Source organism: Genypterus blacodes, unplaced genomic scaffold (genome assembly GCF_046128005.1).
Source record: "Genypterus blacodes isolate CSIRO-AG114 ecotype Tasmania unplaced genomic scaffold, CSIRO-AGI_Gbla_v1 ptg000015l_1, whole genome shotgun sequence".
NCBI classification, from domain to species: domain Eukaryota; kingdom Metazoa; phylum Chordata; class Actinopteri; order Ophidiiformes; family Ophidiidae; genus Genypterus; species Genypterus blacodes.
This window is the reverse complement of record NW_027466829.1, coordinates 4,408,926-4,432,200: the sequence shown is the minus strand read 5'-3', so window position 1 is coordinate 4,432,200 and position 23,275 is coordinate 4,408,926. Positions and strand designations below refer to the sequence as shown.

At 45.7% G+C, this 23,275-nt stretch overlaps 1 protein-coding gene and 6 non-coding genes across 10 annotated transcripts in view; 6 read left to right on the top strand and 1 right to left on the bottom strand.

The window, feature by feature from the left end:
- The window catches only part of LOC143016343 (pleckstrin homology domain-containing family A member 5-like), a 65,525-nt gene that overhangs the window by 27,793 nt on the left and 14,457 nt on the right, over nucleotides 1-23,275 (bottom strand). For 2 of the 4 annotated variants that reach the window (XM_076170629.1, XM_076170638.1), the window contains exon 4: nucleotides 5,674-5,757. In XM_076170629.1, coding sequence (XP_076026744.1) covers nucleotides 5,674-5,757 — 84 coding nt within the window. Of the gene's footprint in view, nucleotides 1-5,673; nucleotides 5,758-13,978; nucleotides 14,365-14,387; nucleotides 14,570-23,275 lie in introns of those variants that run through there. The other 2 variants (XM_076170655.1, XM_076170647.1) reach the window with 2 other exon arrangements.
- Nucleotides 311-383, top strand: trnat-agu (transfer RNA threonine (anticodon AGU)). Its single transcript has one exon. It is a non-coding gene; the product is annotated as a tRNA-Thr (tRNA).
- On the top strand, nucleotides 492-564 carry trnat-ugu (transfer RNA threonine (anticodon UGU)). Its single transcript has one exon. It is a non-coding gene; the product is annotated as a tRNA-Thr (tRNA).
- On the top strand, nucleotides 1,753-1,862 carry trnat-ugu (transfer RNA threonine (anticodon UGU)). Its single transcript has 2 exons — nucleotides 1,753-1,789; nucleotides 1,827-1,862. It is a non-coding gene; the product is annotated as a tRNA-Thr (tRNA).
- Nucleotides 2,083-2,194, top strand: trnat-ugu (transfer RNA threonine (anticodon UGU)). Its single transcript has 2 exons — nucleotides 2,083-2,119; nucleotides 2,159-2,194. It is a non-coding gene; the product is annotated as a tRNA-Thr (tRNA).
- On the top strand, nucleotides 2,380-2,489 carry trnat-ugu (transfer RNA threonine (anticodon UGU)). The gene is made up of 2 exons: nucleotides 2,380-2,416; nucleotides 2,454-2,489. It is a non-coding gene; the product is annotated as a tRNA-Thr (tRNA).
- Nucleotides 2,577-2,686, top strand: trnat-cgu (transfer RNA threonine (anticodon CGU)). The gene is made up of 2 exons: nucleotides 2,577-2,613; nucleotides 2,651-2,686. It is a non-coding gene; the product is annotated as a tRNA-Thr (tRNA).

Genomic DNA, 23,275 nt, shown 5'->3' with positions numbered 1-23,275 from the left:
TTTCTTGGTCCAGACAGGGAATCGAAACCGGCGAGCCTCTGGTTCCCAGCTGAGTCCCCTATGGACGACTCTAAATTCAATTTTGAGGCCTCAGTGCTTCAACAATGGGGTCATGACCCTTCGTCTTGTAAACCAGGGGGTTGGTGCAATTCTCACTGGGGCCGCAAACTCACTGTTTAAACCCCATTCCCCAAATCTTTATCGAGGAGGAGTTGAATAAGGGAGATCAAGGCTTCTTCAACAGTGTTTCTTAGAACATACAAAGGTGATTGGCACTACGCCAAATTTTTCCCACACTCTATCACATCAAGGCCTCATAGCTCAGTGGTTAGAGCACTGGTCTAGTAAACCAGGGGTCGTGAGTTCAATTCTCACTGAGGCCTCAAACACACTTTTTGAACTGGCAACATACTGAGCTGAACCACACCTTTTACTCAAACACAGGTTCAATATCCACGCTTGGTGTGTCAATCCCTACAATGTTCAGCACGGGCCTCATAGCTCAGTGGTTAGAGCACTGGTCTTGTAAACCAGGGGTCGTGAGTTCAATTCTCACTGGGGCCTTGAACCTTTTCCACCTACCTTTTGTTCAAACCTTACAAATACCTCCTCTCACAATTGCATTTTTGAGCTCTAGCTGCTTAGACAATGGGTCATGAGGTTCAAGAGTAAAACAAACAGCAGTGAACTTTGGTTGCATCTCTGTCTTTATAAATACTCCTTGGTGATATCAAAGCAACCATCTGTAAGATTACTGTCAGTCCAGCAGCCACAATATCTCAACCTGAGAATATGAGAAATGACTGACAGTTGAGGTAGTGATTCCCCTTTGTGGTAATGGTGGAACTTTGGGGGATTTCCCAAATAAGAAACATCAACAATAGGTGCTACAGAGACGTGACAGTTTCACAGAGCACTGAATCCACTGAGTATTTTCAGCAATATTTTAAGAAAGTGACACACTGTGTAGCTTTCAGTGAAAAGAAAATCTGAGTTGAGAAATCTACAAAAAGGGCGAGACTTGTCCTCATGCTGTAATGGACTGAAATGAGGATAATACCTCCAATCTGACACCGACATCAATTCCAAATAAAAAAAGGCTGGGTCCTATGGGCCAGGGTGTCACATCATTCCCAAATCCTTGACTGTATTGTGTGGGTGTGTGTGTGTGCATGTGTGTAAAACGAGTGAAAGGGATAAAGCTGCCCACTGAAGCCTCTAAGCACACCAACGGGAAATGTTGAACTGAGTGGCTGAGGGTGCATTTTTAAAATGACCACGCAGCATTTCTGCAGCGGTCAGGGTGCTATAAAAAGCTATTGTCCAGTGGCGCAGATGAACACCGTGTATTTAACAAACAAAAGACCAGGACACAAGGCAGGCACTCGCAAATCAGGACATCATCGCTGATAATTAAAAAAAACGAAACCACACCATTAAAACATTCCATCAGTCTCCATCCAGCAACATGCGTTCATATCTCTCTTTCACGCCTTCATTCAAAACAAACACATCATGCACCCTGACAGCTAATGATCTGATTAGTGCATCCTGCAATATCATGGTGTCATAAATCATATCCCCTTGGAAGTTGACAGTTTGTAAATTGGTTAGGATTTACGAGAGAGAACAGATCAAATGGCCATGTGAAATTTGCCTTGGGCTGGAGATCTGCCATTATACTGAGTTGAACCACACCTTTTACTCAAATACAGGTTCAATGTCTGCTTGCTGAGCCAACCACCAAGCACAGGCCTCATAGCTCAGTGGTTAGAGCACTGGTCTTGTAAACTACAGGTTGTGGGTCATTTCTCACTGGTCTTGAAAACCAGGGGTCGTGAGTTCAATTCTCACTTGGGCCTTTTCCACAAATACGTGTTAAATTTTCATATTTACAGTATTGATCCCATTCATGAAACATTTGCCAAAAACATGATTCAATTTCCCTCTGGTCTTGTAAACCATGGGTCGTGAGTTCAATTCTCAGTGGGGCCTCAATCCTTTTCCACAAATCCAGGTTCAATTCACATATTTACGATATTGATCGTTTCATGAAATCTTTGCCAATCAAATCATATACAAGGCCTCATAGCTCAGTGGTCAGAGCACTGGTCTTGTAAACCAGGTGGGGGGTGGGTTAATTCCCACTGGTCTTGTTAACCAGGGGTCGTGAGTTCAATTCTCACTGGGGCCTGAAACCATTTTTTTTAAACAAGGGGTGATGATTCTATTCTCTCTGGTCTTGTAAACCAGGGGTCGTGAGTTCAATTCTCATTTGGGATCTTAGATCCATGCCTTGGGCCACAAATGCAGGATATGTTTACATATTTACGGTATTGATCCAATTCCCGGAATCTTTGCCGAAAACATTGCCGCTAAGGCCTCATAGCTCAGTGGTCAGAGCACTGGTCTTGTAAACCAGGAGTCGTGGGTCAATTCTCTCTGATCTTGAAAACCAGGGGTCGTGAGTTAAATTCTCACTGGGGCCTCAAATCTTTTCCACTAATCAGCTTCAATTGACATATTTACGGTATTGATACCATTACACAAACCTTTGCCCAAGGCGTCGTAGCTAAGGCCTCATAGCTCAGTAGTCAGAGCACTGGTCTCGTAAACAAGGGGTGATGATTCAATTCTCTCTGGTCTTGAAAACCAGGGGTCGTGAGTTCAATTCTCGCTGGGGCCTTGATTTTTTTCCACTAATACATGTTAAACTTTCATATTTACAGTACCGGTCCCATTCCCCAAATCGTTGCCGACAACATTTGAGCTAAGGCCTCGTAGCTCAGCAGTCAGAGCGCTGGTTTTGTAAACCAGGGGTCATTGTTCAATTCTCACTGGTTCCATAGCAAACTGGCAAATTTTATTTAGCATAAATTCTGGACTGGTGGCGCCACCACAAAGATCAGGATAACCAGAAACATTAGGACTCCCCCGACCATAAATATCCAAACCAAATGACAGGAACAGCCTGACTACCTACCTAACCACCAGTGTGCTCCTCGGGTCCTCTCCAACCTGTTCAAACTGCTGTTTTCCCTTACCAAGTGAATGTTGTGTAACTACCACTATCTCACTTTTAATCAAAGGAGAAATTCCCAACAAACAAACATATCGATTTCAGACAAACCCTGATTCAAATTCCAGACACTGTTTGTGCTAAACAGCATTGAGGACAATTGTGGCCGACATTCTTCTTTTAATGCCAACTGGAAACTCGAGCTGTGCCTCGATGAAGTAGTGGTGAGTGAAGCTTGACCAACGGCACTGCGAGAGAGCTCTTGAGAACTTGGGAGGGATTTTCCAAGTCAAAAACACTTTTAGTTTAAGCTGGAATTGGTGCCTGGGGTGGGCCGTGTTAAAGAAACAGTCCACAGACCAGACTCATCACAAACTTTGTGAAGAATCTAAAGGTTGTACTTGACCTTACATTGCATCTCATCCCTCCCTTTTCCTTCTCTACATCTCTATAAAAGCATTGATCATGCTTTTATAAAACAGCTCAAGTAGGTGGTTACATAAACGTCATTTCAACATCAATAGCATTAAACAAAATTTCATGTTCACTGCTATTCTTCCGTCACCTACAAATAGCCAAGCCATGTTCCACACACATTCACACAACAAACGTGTTATTGCAAAGCATTGATCCTAATAGCAGCACAAACAAGTTTAAAATACTGCATGTACGCGGTAAGTCGCACACACACATGTCACACACCATCTTCTGGAAGCCTGAAATTAGATACAGCTGTAAACTGAGTGACAGTGGAATGCCAAGACTGACATTTACCAAGCAGGGTGGAGTGGAGGCCTGTGTCAGAGATGTGGCTGAGCCGTGACTTGAGCTGTAACATACACATTACAGCAGGCATGGGGGTGGACGTTTACGTCACTGTAAATTATGTATAATGTAAAATAGCCTTTTTAAGGGCCAGAACTAAAAAGCAGATTCGAACACACTAATGTACTTTGGCATAAATAGGCCCCAAATGAGCAACAGAGAGGCTGTGAACAGTGTGAAATCAATGGAGAGGTTCTGTGCTTCACAGAACTAAACTGAAGTGGACTTGACTTTTAACACGCGTGATCAATGGAGTCCTCTACATGGGGTTAGAATGTGACAGAAACTGTACACATTTCAGGATCTGGCCTGATTGATACGTGACGCTACACACACTTTCACATCTCCTTTTTAATACCTTGTGTGTTGCCTCTTAACTGGAAGTGGCCTGCCTGCGCCGCCTCTCTCGATTTCGCAATTGATGGATTCACAGGGGACACTGCTGCAGTCTCAGACTAGAAAGGAATCCAACTGTTATGTTCGTTCAAAACTAATCCAATTACCTCATTTACTCTAATTTACCTTGCCACAGCTGTAGCGTTTTGCATAGTTTATACAATATTGCCTGTGACTTTAGGAGGGTTGGGCAGAGCTTTTCCATATTAGAGTGGTACTGAATCACACTGACAAATTTGAGGACCAATAGATGTCTGAGTAGCTAAACTCTACTTTGTCCTTTATTGTAGTTCCAGGGCGAGAGCTGCCCTACAAGATGATTGCTAAAACGCAGACATGTTAGATATCGTCTTGCACCAGCTCGTCGTCTCTCACCATGAAAAGCAGCAGAGACGTGAGAGTAACGCAGTGAGCAGAGGAATGTGTCAGCCGGGTGCAGCGCGACAGCCGTGGCACAAGCTTCTTTTTCTGACTGATGTCAAATGTTTCAGCATACAAGAATGTGGCTAAATACAAAACACATTCTATTAAAACGGTGATAAAAAAGCCCCACAGTGAAAATGAAAAAGACATTTCATAACACTCAGCTAATGGCTTCGAGTTCCCCACATGACTGTCACGGATTGAAGCTGCATTAATAGCGATTGGCAGAGACGGCGGAATAAAATAAATAAACACATGTGGTGACATCACTTGACTTCAGCGAGGATGACATCGATTTTTGAGGGAAGTGAGACTTTTAATTTGACTAAATACAACAACACATTGTGCAACGTGAGACTGAGGGGACAGGTGTTGTTTTTGGTGGCAGCTGTGATGCAACCGTGTATGCATTCACTATACCATGGCCCCGAAGTGGGTGACAAGCCGACTTTGTTTATTTAAGTCGACAGCGTCACGGAGCTCTATTCCTGAGAGCGAGAGGTCGGGATGACGGGGCTCACATCCAGTCATGAGGGCAGACATGTGATGGCTCCTGCTGAAAGCTGTGCACACCATCCCATGGATGTTGACGTATGAGGATAAGCGAATGTGTGCGTGAACCCGAGACAACTGAATCCACGATGAACTTTTGACCAGATTAACATGAGAACTGTCCTCTCACGTCCACTTTCACACCGCATTCTAGAACCATCAGTCTCAGATTTTCAACGCTGCTGTGACACCGGATGACACAGCAGTCAAATTGAGTAAATATCTAAGTCATATCTAAGTCTTATAGCAACACAGTGGTAGATTGATTGATATATATAAGCAATTTCTCCATGAGGGCAGATGCAGCTTTGATCAGTCAAGGCAGCATTGCAAATGAAGGATGGTGATGCTAAAAATTGCGCAATTGCTGCCTACAAACATCCGGTGTTTCAGCCGCATACAGCATTGCACAAAAATGTTACCCAGTGGCATTCTAAAGGCAAAAACAAGAGACTTACTGTTCGTTGACGACAAAGATGCAGTTGTCTTGTGAGGGTAGGCCCGAGACAGGATGCTTACAGGTCACCTTCCGCTCATTGTGACTTTTGAGAAATAGGGGGAAAAGGGAGAGAAAAAGGGGAGAAAGGGTGAGTGATGTCAGAGAGCAAAGCATTTAACACGTCAGTACAACAAGCCCTGCACAAATACTTGTTCTATCCTTAAAGGAAGTTAAAATGCTGCTCATTGAAAAAGAACTTGGAGCTGAGAACATCCATCACCACACAAAACATCACATTAGGTCAAGGAGTGTTTGCATTAGCAGGGTAGAACTGAGAAGTGGGCTGAATGATGCACAACATGGAGGTGATTGCAGCAAGCTGCATCAATGGAAGAATTCACAAATAAAGTGGAAACTGCCAGCGTGCGGTAAAAACCTTTGGAGTAACATGAAAAAGAAAACCTTTGCTTTAAGCACAAAAAATATCTCAATCATGCAGCACGATAAGTAGGGCAGAACAAGAGCGGCTGCAGAACAGACGTGGAAACATCATCTTTCTATGTCAAGAATCTTCTCCTTTGCATCTCAGCCGTAGCAGTGTTATGTCAAACTAGGACAAAAAAAGAGCAAGTCAGACCTGGAGTGAGGCGTGGTGGTGAACTTCAACATGGCAGAGCACCCATTCCTGCTTTCAAGAGGCCACACCTGAACAAATCAGCTACACTTGGCCCCGTGATCATCACACAAAGCTTCCTCCGGTCCAAACATAGGGCTCCAGTGAGGCTGTCTCACCGTCCTACACTCATCGTCTAATGACAGAGGTACAGAAGATGCCACCCACCCTGCCTGTTGTCCAATTACAGTTGCCCACAGTCGTTTCCACCCTAGCGTGATTAGAACATGAGGACACAGACCACACAGTCTTGAGAGGAGGAGGAGGAGGAGGAGGAGGAGGAGCAGCACAGAGCTGGGCTGGGGCCTTTAACGACAACATCAGCTCTACCAGTAAAGCAGAGCCTGGTCAGTGTTTGAGAAAGACTCAGCAGACTCTATGATTTGCTGCTGCTGCTCACTGTCACCAGCAAATCTCCCCCCGAGTTTCATTAGCGGACCACGTCGACGAGTCCACCAAATGAATTGGAGATCAAGAACCAGTTTCCCGTCTCATTAATTACGAATTAGGGACGGTAAATCACAGGATATTTGATTATAACGGCCAGTGAAGGCTATTGACGTGAAGCTGGGTAGCTGCAGAGTATATTGTGAATACATCAAATTAAATGGGCAGTGCAGTTTAAAGAATCCATTAGACAGAACAGTAGTGAAAGCAGGCGTTGGGGGCTACTGCTTTCCTTTAAATGCATGACAGTCAATTTATATTTCAGCTCACTTAGCCTGAACTATAAACAGAGGAGAGTCAAGCTACGGCCCAAAAATAACACCGTTTTTTAAACACGGGGCCTGCTCGTGGACTGAAAAGAGCAAATAACAAGTATGAAATAGGGGGTTTAGTTTCAGGTTAGCCTGGAGAGCAGCAGTCTCCACAACTCTGCTCTGTAATTACTGGAAGCAGAGTTGGCAGCGGAAGACTATGTGCGGTCTTAGGGCAGACCGACGGCACCATTTTCCTTTGAGTATCCCTTCGCACATGCCTCTGCTGCTCTGCACATGTCCACTTCAATTGTGCATGAAAGAAAGAAAGTCTGGATAGATGATTTTCTACGCAATGATGATGTAAATGGGACGGGGATGGAGAATCTGACACTTTGCAAACAATGGCTCCACGCAGGGGCACGGTGCCACCGACACGTACGACACAGCTGCCAAAGCATCCCCAGAAAATACAGGTTACAAACGGCTTAAGGTTCCTCCTCCCTCTCCTCCGGACGTTAAAAATGCATGAGCTACCTCAGGCAAGAGAGCAGAACAGAGAGACGGAGAGAGAGAGGCAGGGAGCGAACTGAAACTCATCTTGATCTGACTTATATAATCCTGTAATTCTATGATTTTAGCAGCGATAAGCATGAACCTGAACACAGGTTGAGCACATCAAAGACATTGATTCACACGTCTCTTGAGGCGATACAGAGAGCTGTAGCATCTATTTTCAAAGTCAAGAAATGTCAATGTTACATTTTGAACTTTTTCTTTTGACTGATCCATTCCATATAAAATTAATAAAGAGAATCATTGTGTCAGAACGCCCATGGCCTCTGGCTGGTTTATTGCTTTATTTACCTTTGGGGAACGTTCCCACCTACCCTAACCTACTGCAACAAACTGAATTGATGTGTTAGCACGTTCCCCCGGCGTGGAAGAACGTGCAACCCAAGAACCAACAGCGTTATGTGTTAGCTGGTGAAAAGGTGAAGCTCGTAATTCGGGCGACACAAACAGACTATTTATAGGTAACAAAACAACAGCTGCCACTTTGAGACGGCGTATTAAAATATATTAGAAAGACTCACAGGGGCTCGTAGATATTTGCATATCGTAATCTGAACCAACAGACAACCCTAGAGTCTCATACTGCATCTGATTGGTTCATTCCCCAGGTCTGAATCTGCACCTTTGTCAGTTTCTGTCTCACCGCTGTAATCAGACACACAGGTGATCCTTTTCCAAATGAGTGTGCGTGTTTGATGGATCTATTTCCACAGGCATAACATTATCACACCAAGTCGATCCTTTTCATTCCATCCTCTACTCTTTGTCCAGCATTGGTATAATTTACCATAAAACATTACTGCTCCCAAATTGGCCTTTGAATGCTAAGTACTGTTCTGTCTCGCTCGCTTGCGATCAAAGTGTTGCTGGCCAACACTGGGCTGAGGAGAACGTGACTAGCATGGTGTAGCAAATGGACAACAAGCAACACGGTGCCAAAGGTTTCCAACCAACGACCTGCTTTTGTCATTGTCAAGACTGGAATCTTGGTTCTAAGGGAACTAAATGATTATACTGTTTACAACACTGCACGATCATGTGGGAAGTGCTTCAGGCTCCCAAGTGCAGTCAAGTTAGTCATGACGCTCCCATCCAGACGGAATGACAAACTCGTTCTTCTTCTTCTTGGTTCAAATAAACAAAGTTTGGTCCACGCCTGAGGCTGGAGTGTTGAAGTGTTGAACTTAAAATTCATAGAAAGTTTTTAGAAATCATGTTATCAGAAAAGCAGCTTTCACCTTCCGAATGAAGTCTGTAAATGTTCTTAGGGCTCTCTGGCTCCATAAAACCAAAAAGGCCCTCTCCTGACATTGAGTAAGTTTTTGCAGATGTGATGACGAGACACGTGTGCGAGGTCAGTGTTTTTATGAGGGGGTTGCGTGAGGGCACATCAAAGAGCTGAGTCCACATATACCTAAATGGATGAAAGCCATTTGAGAAGGTCCTAAGCATTCCCCAACATGATCCGTGTAACATGTGAGGACAGTCGGCTCATTCCCAGTGGAGGAAATATGGGGGCAAAGAAGTATGGCTGAGGTTTTGTACAGGCAGGACGACTGAAAGCAATGAGAGGTTCTGTTTAGTAGAGGAGGACAACATACGTATACAAGTAGCCAATAGTTATCAGATGTGGTCTCAATTTGGATAATCACTGTGATGGTCAACGGTTAACGTCTTCCAGCTGTACAGACTGACAGTCAGCATATTACTGCTGGATAAGAGGACGCAGTTAAAAATCCATTTTGAGCAAACGAAATCAAACAGCAACAGGGTTACTTGAAGATAGAATATGTGGGATGGTCTAGAACTGCCTTGTCACACTCCAGAAGGACCCTCTGAAGACCTCCATAACACTGTGACCAACACACAAGACGCTTCAGCATGAAAATCAATCAATGCTGAACAGACAGAGGCTAGAGGAGGATCTCCTTTTGACTGAGAGAGTATCGTCCATAAACAAACGTCTCACAAACCAATCTTTACTTACAGTACGATTGAAAAGGGTCACACGTGCTTCGATGGATGTGGTCTGTGGTCATTAGAGCCGAGATTAAGTTAGCATAAAGCCGCAGGTCAGTACAGTAACTGGAGCATATGGTACCATTTTTGCTGTAATGGAGGGCAGAAATATTGTTGGCCCTTCCTCCAAGTTGAGCTTTTCTTCTGGTTGTTTTCTATTCAGGAGGGAGCTGATGGTTTGTGGGCTGGGTGTGGGTGAAAGGCACAGGTAGGTAGAGAAATAGAAGCAGGAGTGAGAGGCGTTAGCCACTGACCACCCTGCAGTAAGGAGGGCTGCACAGTCTGAAAGGGTCTAGACTGTCTTGTCCACGATAATTAGCGGTGAGCTGCAGTAATGAAGCACTTAAGACCTGAAGGGGGGGTGGGGGGGGTCGACGCACCATAGGCTTAGAGCTTTTATGGCCCTGGAGAGGTCTTTGAACCGTTGCTCCACTTTTACAGGGTAACCACAAACAACTGAGAGGCTCCCAAAATGATCAGTTTCATTAGCAAAAGGGAAAGGAAGGGTCTGCATCCCAGGAGTGCCCCTAAACCCAGAGTCCAGGGGCACTGAGGGCTTCTTTGTGTAAGGCCTTCTTTGGTATGTTTTAAAAAGGTGGAGTATAGGTGCAAATATTTGGATTAGCATTCCATCATATCTACAGTAGAGCAGTGGAAAGATAAAACCAGCAATCCAGGCCCGGTCTCTCAACAATGTGTTCTAATGACACACATCTCCATGCAGGCAGTCACTCACTCACTCACAGGAGCACGTTTAGGGTCGTATCCTTTACCTGCAGTGTTGGTGCCATCAAGCTATCCTGTTAAAGACACCACTGAATAGAATTACAGCTCCATTTGCACATCTATGACACCTCTCTGAAAAAGGCTTCCTGCGCATTCACACTTGACTGTAGCATAGCAACATTTCCACGACGCCAACATGTCAGTTTTGTTTACAATACCTAAAGCCCTCTTAATACATTTTGCTCATTTCAAGGTAGTAGCTAAACCTGCACCAATTCAACTGGAAAAACTGGAATATTCTTTGCTCCCTGTGCAAATCACCAAAGCTTTGCAGAGAGAACCAAGTCTTTTGTTAATGCTCATTATAATCTCATAATCCTACCACACGGGGAAGAATTTAGACACAGTGTTAGACAAAGACAGAGAGTGCTGCTTAATGTTTCCAGATTATCAATAGGGTACTATTAACTAGTATTAAAAAAAGGCCAGGGTTGCAGAGGAACCACCTCAATAGGTGGATGACGGCCGGGGGGAATGAATAGCTCTCCTCACAAAAGCTGAGCTGAATAAGCAGACTGAGCAGTTTGTAAAAGGGCCATGAGGGGGGCAGCTAGAGGACAGACAAAAAAGACAAAACATGGGGTTTGCCGTCCCTGAGAGGCCACACAAAATGCTGTGTATCTACGTGAGGTCATGCGTCACAGTAAAACAGCATTACCTTAACTACAGTGATAACCTGGGCTAATTTGGACAGAGACTTCTGTACGTATTTTTTTTGTGGCGAACTTAAAGGCAACCACAACCATTGCACAGAATACAGTGATTGCCTTTCCTATAAGCTTTGACTTTCCCTTTTAAACAGTGTTGCTTAATCACAGGGAACAGCTGCTCATCCCGTCTACAAATCAGATTTTTTCACAAACAATGCAATTAGTTGCCCCCTTGAAGCAGCTGTGGCTATTTTTATGTGTGAACAGCTGAACAGGCAACCCAAGAATAAAAGCCATGCAGGAAAAAATCTCCCTAATCAACAAAACATTGAATGCAGATTCAAGGCAGCGGCGTTTAACTTTGACACGGTTGTGGACGCAGCTGATAGAAAACAGAAATGAGCACACGCTGAAACTGAAATCAGAAGGAATGGTTCCTGAAAAAGACTACTCAAACTGAATTCTCCAACATCACATTAGCAACAAATCTCAAGTTTCAGTTTCTCCTTTCACTCCCTGTAACACTCCACTTGTTAGCCATTCAATGTTCAATTTCAGGCTCCATTAAAGACAGCAGTGGGTTTTGCATTCAGTGTAACTTTCATGGCAGATTTAGTTCATGAACGAAGCCCAGAGGCACGTCTGTACTGCAGCCTCCCTCAAAACAATCGAGTGGTATTTGTGAATGAAACCAATTTCCCGGATCAGACCCACACTTAAGAGAAATAACATCGTAGGCTCACGCTGCAGGATGGAAAAGCGGAAGAGTAGCTGCCAAAAATAACACCTAAAATATTTTCTAATCAAGGCCACCTCCGTATGAGAATAGCGTGATGTGAAACTATGAAGACGAACACAATCAAAGTAGGGACGCTACACAGCAGATACGCTGAGTAGAGAACTAACCGTGGTTCTACATATCCATTGCACATTACCAGGCAAATTAACTACAAACCTATTTGCATTCTAGCAAAGCTCAAGCCTGCACGACTAGCAGAGAGAAAGACGAACATTAGACAAGACTAGCAGCAGTACAGCAGCTCTTCACATCACAGTAACAAATCCAGGGAGTTAAATATGTACGGTATACCTGCTGGTTGATCTCTCGTGACTCAGGTCTGAAATGAAACGTCTCTCCTCTCCTCTACTCTCCTCTCCTCTCCTCTCCCTGCACATGTTCTGCTCAGTGAACACTCCTGGCCTGGGCTAGCAGCCAACACAGACATACTATAGCCTACATAGTATATCATCTACTCTCTATCTCCATTACTGCTGACTTAATCCTACCTGTATATATAGAATAGAACATACAGAACGCAATTTAATTCGACCTGCCAAACATGTTGTGGCTTTTATTTGAGATCTCCTTTGATGACAATGGTGCATAGAAATAGATCAAACACTACAGACTATCTATTCATATGTGACAATGTAGAGAATAATAGGTATTAATAGGAGTTCCCTAATCTGAAACACGCTCTGGAAATTGCAGTGCTGCAGAGCTCCTTGACCCGAACAATTCAAATGGATTCACAAACTGTGGAAAACAATAATGGTATTGGGCTGGAGAAGTAAACGAGTGTCTGATTAGGCACTATGGACAGGGAATGGGCTCATATGAGATACGAGTCAAGGTAATTACTACATATTACAGCACGGTTGCTCTCCTCCTGGGTCTGAGGTAACAGTCAAGGTAGCACGTCTAGATCTGTGCTAGGAGAACACTACCGTATACACATAACACACATTCACGCCAACATTAGGGAGTAGACAGATAGTGAACAGGGTACGGCATGTTATTAAAGAAATGACATTGTCTGGGTCATTGCTCTGATGAATGCCAAGAGAGATGTGTGTGTGTGTGTGTGTGTGTGTGTGTGTGTGTGTGTGTGGGCAATGCTGTGCTGACACACAGAAACAAAGCTTTAACGATTATCTTACAACCACTCTGCATCCGTCAACTGTCAAGATTGTGGAACATATTTTCAAATGCTACACATAAGGAATGCAGTAATTGGGGGGAAAATAATGGCTTCTGATTGGAGCCAAGGCCAATACTTGAGGAAAACAGATATGGAGACGCTGCACAACACTAAACTGGCTCCCCCTTCTGAGCAAGAACAGGCTTGCAAAGGCAGGCAGGCAGGCAGGCAGGCAGGCAGGAGCTCAGCCAGACATAATAGAAACTGAGAGAGAAAGTCAAACATGAAGTATTTCCCCCTGTAGGTGGTTGACTTTTTAGAGACACACTCATCTCCTGGGGCGCTGATTTACTGACCAAGGGAATGTGGTTTTGTTTTGTAAACGTAAAGATCTGAATTGGTGTTTATTCCGTCATTAGGTTAAAGCACAAACACCTTAAGTACAAGTGACACTCTTATGCACCAAACACACACTGATTTGTTTTTATCAACGAAGGCAGCATACTTGTGTTAAATCAAAGAAAATCGAGTCATCAAAAGTAATCACGTGAAAAGATACGAGATAATAAAAGATGACAACTCCAATAAAGAAGGCCATCTTTTATTCAACCGAGGCTACAACTTCAACTCTGTCCAGCCTGCCAACACTGGGATGCTTTGACAAAATCCAATCGACTGTAAAAATCAACCGATTATGGATTAAAACACACGTACACACACACACACACACACACACAATTGATGCGTGCGTGCTCGAACACAACACGATCGCCTGATAAGCTTTGCTGTTTGCACGTACGGCAGCATCTGAGGCAGAACCTGCTGGCCGGGCTGAGAGAAGCAGCTCGGTCCATTCAAACAGCACCGACCGACCGAGCGAGCGAGCGAGCGACCAGCAGCAGCACCCGCTACGCAACAGACACAACGCAATTACCAACGCGTTACACATCAAATACAAATCCCACACGACGTTCAACGGCGTGATCTTAACGTTACTTACCACGAGGCGAATATCCGAGCAGCTTTGCGAGATTGCGGCGAAGTGTGACGAAAACAGAGGCGAGAGAGAGAGACGGAGAGAGAGAGAGAGGGACGTGCAGCTGTTTATCCAGATGTGAAGGTTGCAGAGTTGCTCGTTACTTCGCAGCGTGTTTGCCGAAGCGCGTCCTGCGTCCTGCGTGCTGACTGTGCCTAGGCTGCTGCGCCGCGTGTGTGTGTGTGTGTGTGCGTGTGTGAGTGGGTGTGTGTATGTGTGTATGGTAGGTGGGTGGGTGTCCGTAGTAGAGAGGCTGAGGCTGAAACCCGAGAGCCCGATGATGTCACGGTTCCGATTGGAAAGCGAGGTGGCCGGTGGAGCTTTGTGCTGAGCTCGGCTCGGTACAAACACACACACACACACACACACACACCTTTAACAAACAGCCCGTCCCGAGTTTCTGTTATTTCGTAAATGTAATCTCCAATCTTCAAACTCCTCCTCCCCCTCCTCCTTCCTCTTCTTCCCGCGTGGAGAGAACGAACTCCGACTGAAACGCTTTAAAAAGAAGCGACCACACAAGAGAGAGAGAGAAGCGAAGTCACTAAATAAACGCCATTGATTCTCCCAGTGTTTGTTATGACTGGTCGATCATCCTCGCGTAGATGAAGTCAAATCTTAGTTCCCCCTGCTATTTCTGGCACACACACACACACACACACACACACACAAACATGACTGTGGGCTGCGAGCTGCGCCTCCCTGACTCATTCTTCTGCAAGCCCTGATATGCTGACAATGAATTTCAAACGCCTCAGGCTCTGAAAAAGACAACTTATCAAGGAAGTATTCAGGATCTGAGAGCTGATACATACAAGTCTCCAGAACCAGGGGGATGACAGACACACACACACACACACACACACATCTCAGGCTGCAGGGACCTGTACTATCTTTTTGAGACTTGTTAGCTTTCAACAGATTGAGGCAGTGGAAGGAAGTGAATATTAAGTAGGTTCAGAAGGGGGAGGGAGGGGGGGGAGACAGGGGGGGGGTGCAGCTATTGAAGACATGAAAGGCAGGACAATGACATCGGCCCCAACCTAGGGAGCCACAGAGCTCATCAACCTGCTGGGCACCGTCAATGGTGAAGGAAGAGACCCAGAGGAAGTCAATGGGCTCTATTCTCACAGTGGGCAGTGACAGTAACACCAATCCCCCCCCACCCCTTTGAGGACTCTAGAGTGTTTCTTATGCATGCAACTCTCCAGTCATCTGAGAGAAAAGGTGAGTACACAATAACACCACCAGCTATACGTGAACTATCTTTACACCACACTTATATTATTATTAAATACACATAATTATGCATTATCAATCATTAAGGGGGCACTAAAAGCTCCAGGCCTTCAGCTGTCTGCGATCCTCCAGGGAGGGTTTTGGAACCAGCGGATGTGGGCACCACCTGGGACGCAGAACGGACGCCATATCCCAAGAGAAGGCAAACTGGGAGTAATGAGGAACTGAGCGGGTCACGTGATTCGATATTTAGCAGCTCAAACTCTAGGAAAGATGAATCTACGACTAATGGGGCGCTTTCTGCTCTTGCACCCATGAAAGGGTGTCAGAGGGGAAAGCCGACGCAAGCTGTTCGGCCATCTGCGCGTGCTCTGTCTGTGTGTGTGTGTGTGTGTGTGTGTTTACTCGGGGAAACTGAATCAATTTTTTGTGCACTTAGTGTCTAAATCAGACGCCGTCCTGCTGCAGCTCTAAAGAAAATTCCTTCCACTGTTAAAGCCAGGATGTTAAAGAGAAATCACGTTAGCGGGGTAAAACACGTCTAGAACGCTGCACAATAAGCTCTTCTGCAGCCGCCGTGTTTGCTTAGTAATCCCATTTCTTCCTTACCTCCTAAAATAATATTGAACCAAGATGGGAGAACACGCAGGGTAATATTATATACGAGCAATGCAGTTAAGAGACGCCGAGGCTTCAAGGTTTGCATGGATGGAGTTTTATATTTTTTGCTCTGAGCCTTTGCAGAGAAGAAGACAGGATTCTGCAGTGAGAGAGAGACGCCGTGTTGTGTTTACAGGGTTGCTTAGCCTGATCACAGTCCAAACTCGCCCTTACACCAGGACATCAGACTCTCTGTGGGAGTGGGAGTCCTGACTTACCGTTCCAAGAATGTCTTCAAACGGGAGGATTTCTGGTGGGGCTCGCCACACCAAGGTCATACAAACTCTTCTTTCATCTCGCCCTCCCATCAAACTACTGCACATTTTTAGGGCTACACACCATTAGGCTTTATGATCAAGGGTAACAGGGAGGGTAAACTAAGAAATGTTGACATTTCCGCAGCATTCCAAGAATCCCAGACTGCTTTAAAGCCCAGAAAGCCTTGTGAAGAATCAAAGCACACTGTGTAAAGGTAGCTAGAGTGGGTAAACAGTCACACATACTAAATAATGCAACCGACACAGCAACTCTGATGAATCCTACGTTTGTGAACTGTTCAACTGCGTTCCACTGTTATAGATGTCTCTGTTAGTTTGTTTACCCTCGTTGGGAGAAAATGGAGCGGTTATTATAATGATATCATGATATTAAGAGGTGTGTGTGCTAATGCGTTTCCACAAAATTGCCTCTGTTTGAGATCTTTGTGCGACACTTCACGGGGATAAGCCTGCGTGGAAACACAAAGAGCTGCAGGACATCTCATTCAAATACACACCAACACACCAACAATTGTCCATTGTCAAGGGCAAAAAATAGCCCTGGGTGCGTCCATGTAGAGCTCTAATAATACTGACCCCCCCCCCCTGAAAAGCTAAATAACAAAGTCTCCCATAAATTAAACCAATTACCAATGAGCAGCGCAGTATTGCTCTCCAGCTACGTCTTGAATTAGAGGTTTCATCCAGTTCTCAGCTGACAGATGCAGAGGAGCAGCCTTAACACTCATTAACTTCCCCCGCAGAGTCAGAGAGAGAGAGAGATGGGAGAGGAGAGAGAGAGAGGATATTACTAAACGTTCACATCTCCCACCACTCTCACAGGATTCTGCTTTGCGTGCCCACTCACTCTCCTTTCCTCTCCTCTCCTCTCCTCTCCTCTCCTCTCCGGCCCTTCCTGTTCCTGTTCCACCTAGCATCCCACGCTCTCCCCACTGTCACACAGGCATAGGTTGTTATCTCCCATTATGCTAAACAAGTGCAGGTATGTTTCTGCTGTAGCATGGAGGGGGAAAACAGTAAATCGGAGTGTATGCCAGTGCACACAGCAGGGGGTGTGTTCCGTTGGAGCGCTGCCAAAAGAGTGCTGCATGCATAAATGGTTCCATTACCACCGTGTCTTCGGGGAGCCGGTGAGAAGATGGGCGGAGGAGATGGCCAACCTCTTAGCATGAACGCCTGCCTGCGTGTGTGTGTGTGTGTGTGTGTGTGGGTGTGTGGGTGTGTCTCTTTCTTGCGTAATTAACTATGTGTGTCAAATGGAGCAGAAAACAACAACAGATTCCTGAGTGGCCACACACACACACACACAGGCACCATGCTGAGAATGTGAAACGGTCGCTCCAGTCACATCAGAGATAGAAGCGTCACGCCGTCTTTAAGTGGAGGTCACGCAAACTGACGCCACAGATTAATATGATGATTAACCCCGACTGGATCAGGTGGATTCAAACTACGTTGTATGATTACTTGGATTGTGACGGGCAAAAGATAAAGTATTTAAAGGATTTCTTACAGTTTCTTGTGAAGCAGTAAAAGGTCTGGACGCTATCTGAGCAGATCGCCTGAGAATAATAGAGGACAGGGGAAACTCAGTGGAGCGTTCTCGTGTGTGTGTGAGGGAGACGGAGGGGATTTGAGTTATCGCAGTGCAAAAATGTTTTATTTGCATGCATTTATTCAGAATATTCAAGCACTCGCATTTGGTAGTGAATAAAAAAAAGAGATCTCTGCAAACTACTACAATAACCCAATGAATGTTTGAATAAAAGCAGAGAGAAACGAGCGGCTGAAGATAATAAGAATATAATACTGAACAATGGACCACAAAAACTTAATTTACTTCACTAAATCTCCTAATTAAATCCATTTTATTGATAATAATCTGCCTCAATATCACCGCCGTCACTTCAGAAACCATCAGTGTCACACAGTTTGAGAACCGCTGACCTACAGCCGATGTGGTTAAGCAACAACAAGACGTCGTTGTCCCCAGAGGAACATTTTGGGGGGACAGACTCAGGTAATGTTTACAGTATCTACAGTAAAGACTAATTGGCAAACCATCAAAAGCCCAGAGCGCATTCTGCTGCTGAGGAGAACAAACTGGATCGATACAGAAGTTAAATCCAAAATCCCCCCCGGGCTGCCAGGAAGTTGGAGCGCACAACTCACTGAGCATAATTACAAGCACGCTTCACCGGTGATGTGCTGAGAATCGATCCGGGCTGTGTTTAGGATTTTTTTCCAACGCTAGGAGCGGCTATGCTAATTGGCACAGATAAGGGCATTTAATGGAGACGATCAAGACTTTAAAGTCACACCGGTGATAAAAGCAAAGCAGTAAAGTGAAGCTGAGGGAGGAGGGGGGGAGCTGAGGTGAACTCACAGTGTCTCTGGAGCACAAAGGGCCTGGAGAGTGACCTCACAGAGGGGTCAGCACAGGGGTCAGACCGACTCACTCCACTGCCTCGGCTGCTTTGTGAGTCTTGGCAGCACTGACAGGACTTAAATTCCAATGTTTGCAAGTCTTAACACCTAAATGATGCATTCTAGCATGGAGTGAGCCCTCGCCCTCGCCCTCGCCCAGCAAACGGTCTGCTGACCAAGCTGGACTTGGATCTGTACCTCTGTTAGATTCAGTGTATCAGCAGAAGAGTCCAGGCTCCCTCCTCTTAGGGAGAAATGGGCGGTAATGGTTTACCTCTCTGATCAGCAGTCTGCACTTTGTTTACAGCGCCACGGCAAACAATGACACAGTGATTACTTGACTATGAATAATTTATTTTTAGTACTGCTCAAGGTTAACACACTGTAAAAGCCTTTGGGAAGGACATGGACTTAAGGGGGGGTTGAGGCTGTGGTTATGTCATGTGATCGGTCAGGATGTGGCTCTGAGCTGTGTGTGAATGTGTTTGCTCTCTTCCACAGACTCGCCCACTAAATGTGTCCACAAAGTCCCTTCATCCCTCCGTCCTGCAGCTCGTCTGATGATTTACCTCAAAACAGCTCGACAGTAGTTTTGTTTCAGACACACACTTTCACATAACACACACAGATGTGAGTCAAGATTGAGTTTTGCACGGTGCAGTCATGATGCAAAGACTTCACGACGCGCTCCATGAATAATCGCCTCTCCTCTGAAGGTGTAATGAGTGTGTGTGTGGAGAGAGGAGAAGGTAGCTGCGGGCCTGATTTGATTTGGCCAATAACAGCAACATCTGCCATGTCAACAGGGAGAAGCACAGCACAGCCACTAACATCATAAAAGTCATACACACATTTTATCAGCCCAGTTCCCTCCTGAGATTACTTTTGTTTTGTTTTTTTCAGGGAGGATCAGCATTTTGTTTTCACAGTGCGCACAAACTGCTGCTGCTGCTGCTGCTGCTGCTCTCTACAGCACTGAGAGCCAAAGCTTACTTTCAAGTTAATAACAGTTATAGATCCATTCAAACTTCACACACACACACACACACACACACACACACACACACACACCGTGCACTGATTTCCCTTGTAAGGTATCTTCCGGAGAGAGAGAGAGAGAGAGAGAGAGAGAGAGAGAGAGAGAGAGAAAGAGAGAGAGAGAGAAAGCGTGCAAGACCGAGAGCGAGAGAGAGAGAGAGAGAGAGAGAAAGAGAGAGAGAGAGAAAGCATGCAAGACCGAGAGTGAGAGAGAGCGAGAGAGAGAGAGAGAGAGAGAAAGCATGCAAGACCGAGAGTGAGAGAGAGAGAGAGAGAGAGAGAGAGAGAGAGAGAGAGAGAGAGAAAGCATGCAAGACCTAGTGAGAGAGAGAGAGAGAGAGAGAGAGAGAGAGGGAGAGAGCGAGAGACAGAGAGAGAGAGAGAGAGAGAGAGAGAGAGAGAGAGGTGGTGGTATGAAGCTTGGCACTCTCTCTCTCTCTCTCTCTCTCTCTCTCTCATTGCCGTCAGCAGTGGCGAGCAGCTCAGTAGGGCAGCCAGAGGGACCGGGCTCCTGCTGTGGCCTAGTTCTGATAAAACCAATAATGTCATGGCACATTTCTTGGTGGTGTGTGTATGTGTGTATGTGTGTTTGTGTGTGTGTGTGTGTGTGTGTGTGTGTTTGTATCTCTGTCTCTGTCAGGCAGGCAGGCAGTGTGTGACAGACAGAAGCGCGCAGCCTCAATATCACAGCAGAGTGCAAAGTGAGGCCACGCTGCAGCAGGTGATGAGGGACACTGACCCGCCACCAGACTTGTGTGTGTGTGTGTGTATAAGGAAACAACCACGCCTCCCGTTGAAGGATAAACAAACGCTCACATTCCAAACCTTTTGGACAGAGAAAGAAGGCGAGAACTTGACACTGTAATAAGTCTGTTAAGCTCCATTTCCTCCCCAGGCCCCAGGCAAAGATGCTAACTAGGGTGAGCAGAGACGTCATGGCGGCGGCGGCGGCGGCGGCGGCGGCAGAGACACTGGACTAACTGGTGACAGACATGACGACCTGCAGAACTGGGTCATCATCCGTGAGACTGACAGACCCAAACAGAGAGGAGAAAAGAGGCCAAGGAAGTGTGTGTGGTGTCAGTTTGATGGATACAATGTGTGTGTGTGTGTGTGTGTGTGTGTTTACACCTGAAAGACAGAGCCTCTGCCATAACTGCAAAGCAATATCCTCAGAGAAGTCTCATTTGCATGTGAAGTGACTTATTATGCGTGCAATGTTTTTCCAGGTCTGAGTTCACCGAGAGCTGAAAACAGACATCATGTGCTGTGACTCGACAAACTCTAACGTCTTCAGCCTTGGGGGGGAAGCAAACAAGCTGATGACTAAACACACACACTCCTGGGTGGAATAGATTCCAGATACTGCCTGCAGTTTGTCAGGGAATCATCAGAGGTACTGAGCGTTACCTCTTCATCATATTTAAGACAGCCTGGGGGAATCGTCGCAGGAACATAACCCAGCCTTTGTTTGTTGCATCATCTGTGTTAGGTAACCTCCAGTGAGTCAAAGGAAAGTGTCGACACGGCGATAGAAGCTTTGGGAGAGGCAATACCTTCGAATCAGACGTCACCGCAACGACTCATTGCTTAATGGTAAAGTTAACACGTCGACTCTACCGCTCCGTTCCACCTTAAGCACGTGTGTGTACAGACGTCTGAGGTTGCTAGTGTGTAGAGACAGTGGCCATGTTGGCGTCACACACATTTGTCTGTATCTGCTGACGGGAGAACTCAATACAGGATCAAGAGAGGGATTCTACAATTTAAACGGGTTACACTCATAACTAGCAAAGTCATCACAATCACTCAGATCGCGGCGTGCATGCCTGAACCCCCACAGCTTCCTGTTAATCCATATCTGTAACCGGGGCGATCGATGCCGCTCCGACTCTAACAGCAGCCGGGCGAGTAAAGAGGCCAGAGCGGCGGACGCAATGAGGACAGCTCTGAGAGACGGGCAGACATCTTCATGGCTGATTGGAGGTAATGAGAGCCTGGCTTTGTGTTACATCGTGGTATGTTCTATCAGTATTGACAGAATGCGTCTCCAGAAATGTGTTGGGAACGCTGTTTCTGCACAATTGCCTTTGTTCTAAAGACGCCTGGTCAGCAGGGATGGAAGTGATTGTGTGTCAGTGTTTCAGGGAGTGTTCACCTGCTGCTGCTGCTCTCTGTAGGTGTGGCTGCATTGCTTAAATCCTCAGAGGGAAGGAATAACAAGCTCCTCTGACCCGCGCTCACACAGCTCCTCTACAGCTCATCACGCCCACACGCAGTCCAATCCCACTCGCTCATGATAACTGCTGAAGGGATGACATTGTGTCATAACAAAGAGCTTCGGGAGAATCTTTGAATTTGACGAGCTGCAGCTTTGCCGTGGTTCCATCCCCCTGACCCACAGCTGCATGTGTCAGGGAGGAGAACATTTCCAGGGGTCACAGAGGCGGGAGTTGAACATCCTGACATGCACTGAACCACACAGCGAGAGGAGGGGAGGACTTCAAAACACACACACACACCCAGAGAGGAGAGGCAGGGAGTAAAGCAGGATCTTCACACAAACACCCCAATAAAATGCAACTGGGTGTCTAGAACAACGACGACAAACAGCTGCTTCTTGTTGATAATGATCAGCCTGGTGCAAAAAGTAGGTGTGTGTCAGCGACTTGTGACAGCGGCAGGAAACGTCCCTTGTTTGGACACACAAGTCTGCTCCAAACGTCCCAAGGTTAAGACGACGAACACGGCCGTCCTCCTACTCCTGGCGAAGGAAAAGCTTTTTCCTTTTGTAAATAAAATATGCACTTAAGTGCCACGTTCCTGGATCGATGATGCAACAACAGGACGGAGTTGAGGAGGAAGAGAAAAACAAGACGGAAAGCAGAAAGTGCTGTTGGCAAAGCCGTACAACAACACAACAGCTCTCTCCACCTCTTTCTCTCTCTCACTCGCTCTTTCTCTCTCTGACACACTAACTGACACAGACAGGCAAGCATATGTTAAAAGTTAATTTGCACAGGCACTGAAACAGCGTTTTTAGAGTTTGCTATAATAACAAGGTTTGCAGCGATGCTAGATATTAAGGCCATAATCCAACACTGCCCCCTAAAGGCATAAATAATGACTCTACACCAGGCAGCCACAAAACCTTTACAGGTCAATGGCAAATTCAACAAACCGCTGCAATTGCATTTATATTCCCCAGAAATCCAGCGAAGATTTGTGAGAGAGCAGCTGGAAAGTGCCTCAATGCAATTTTGGGGGGAAGGCAGTTTCAAATGATAACTTTCTCATCTGGGCTGAAAACGCCTCTGAATCCCCAAAGTGGAATCCTGAGCTTCTGGGTCTAAGGCTTCTAAAATATAGTTTGTTTGCAATAACTTTAAGAATTCCAGGCAATATGAATCAAATTGCTGGGCCGAAAAAACAAAACACACTTGTATACCGTTTTGATTTAACACCAAAGAACAACAAGAATGCAAAAGAAAAACTTGATCAAATTACCTATTTTCTAATTGTGACTCAATGAAAGACAAAGTGCCTAATAAAGCACACGCAAACTCTGCAGTTGTAGGGATTGAAACATTGTGGCGTTACTCGTGGAACATGTGACGCT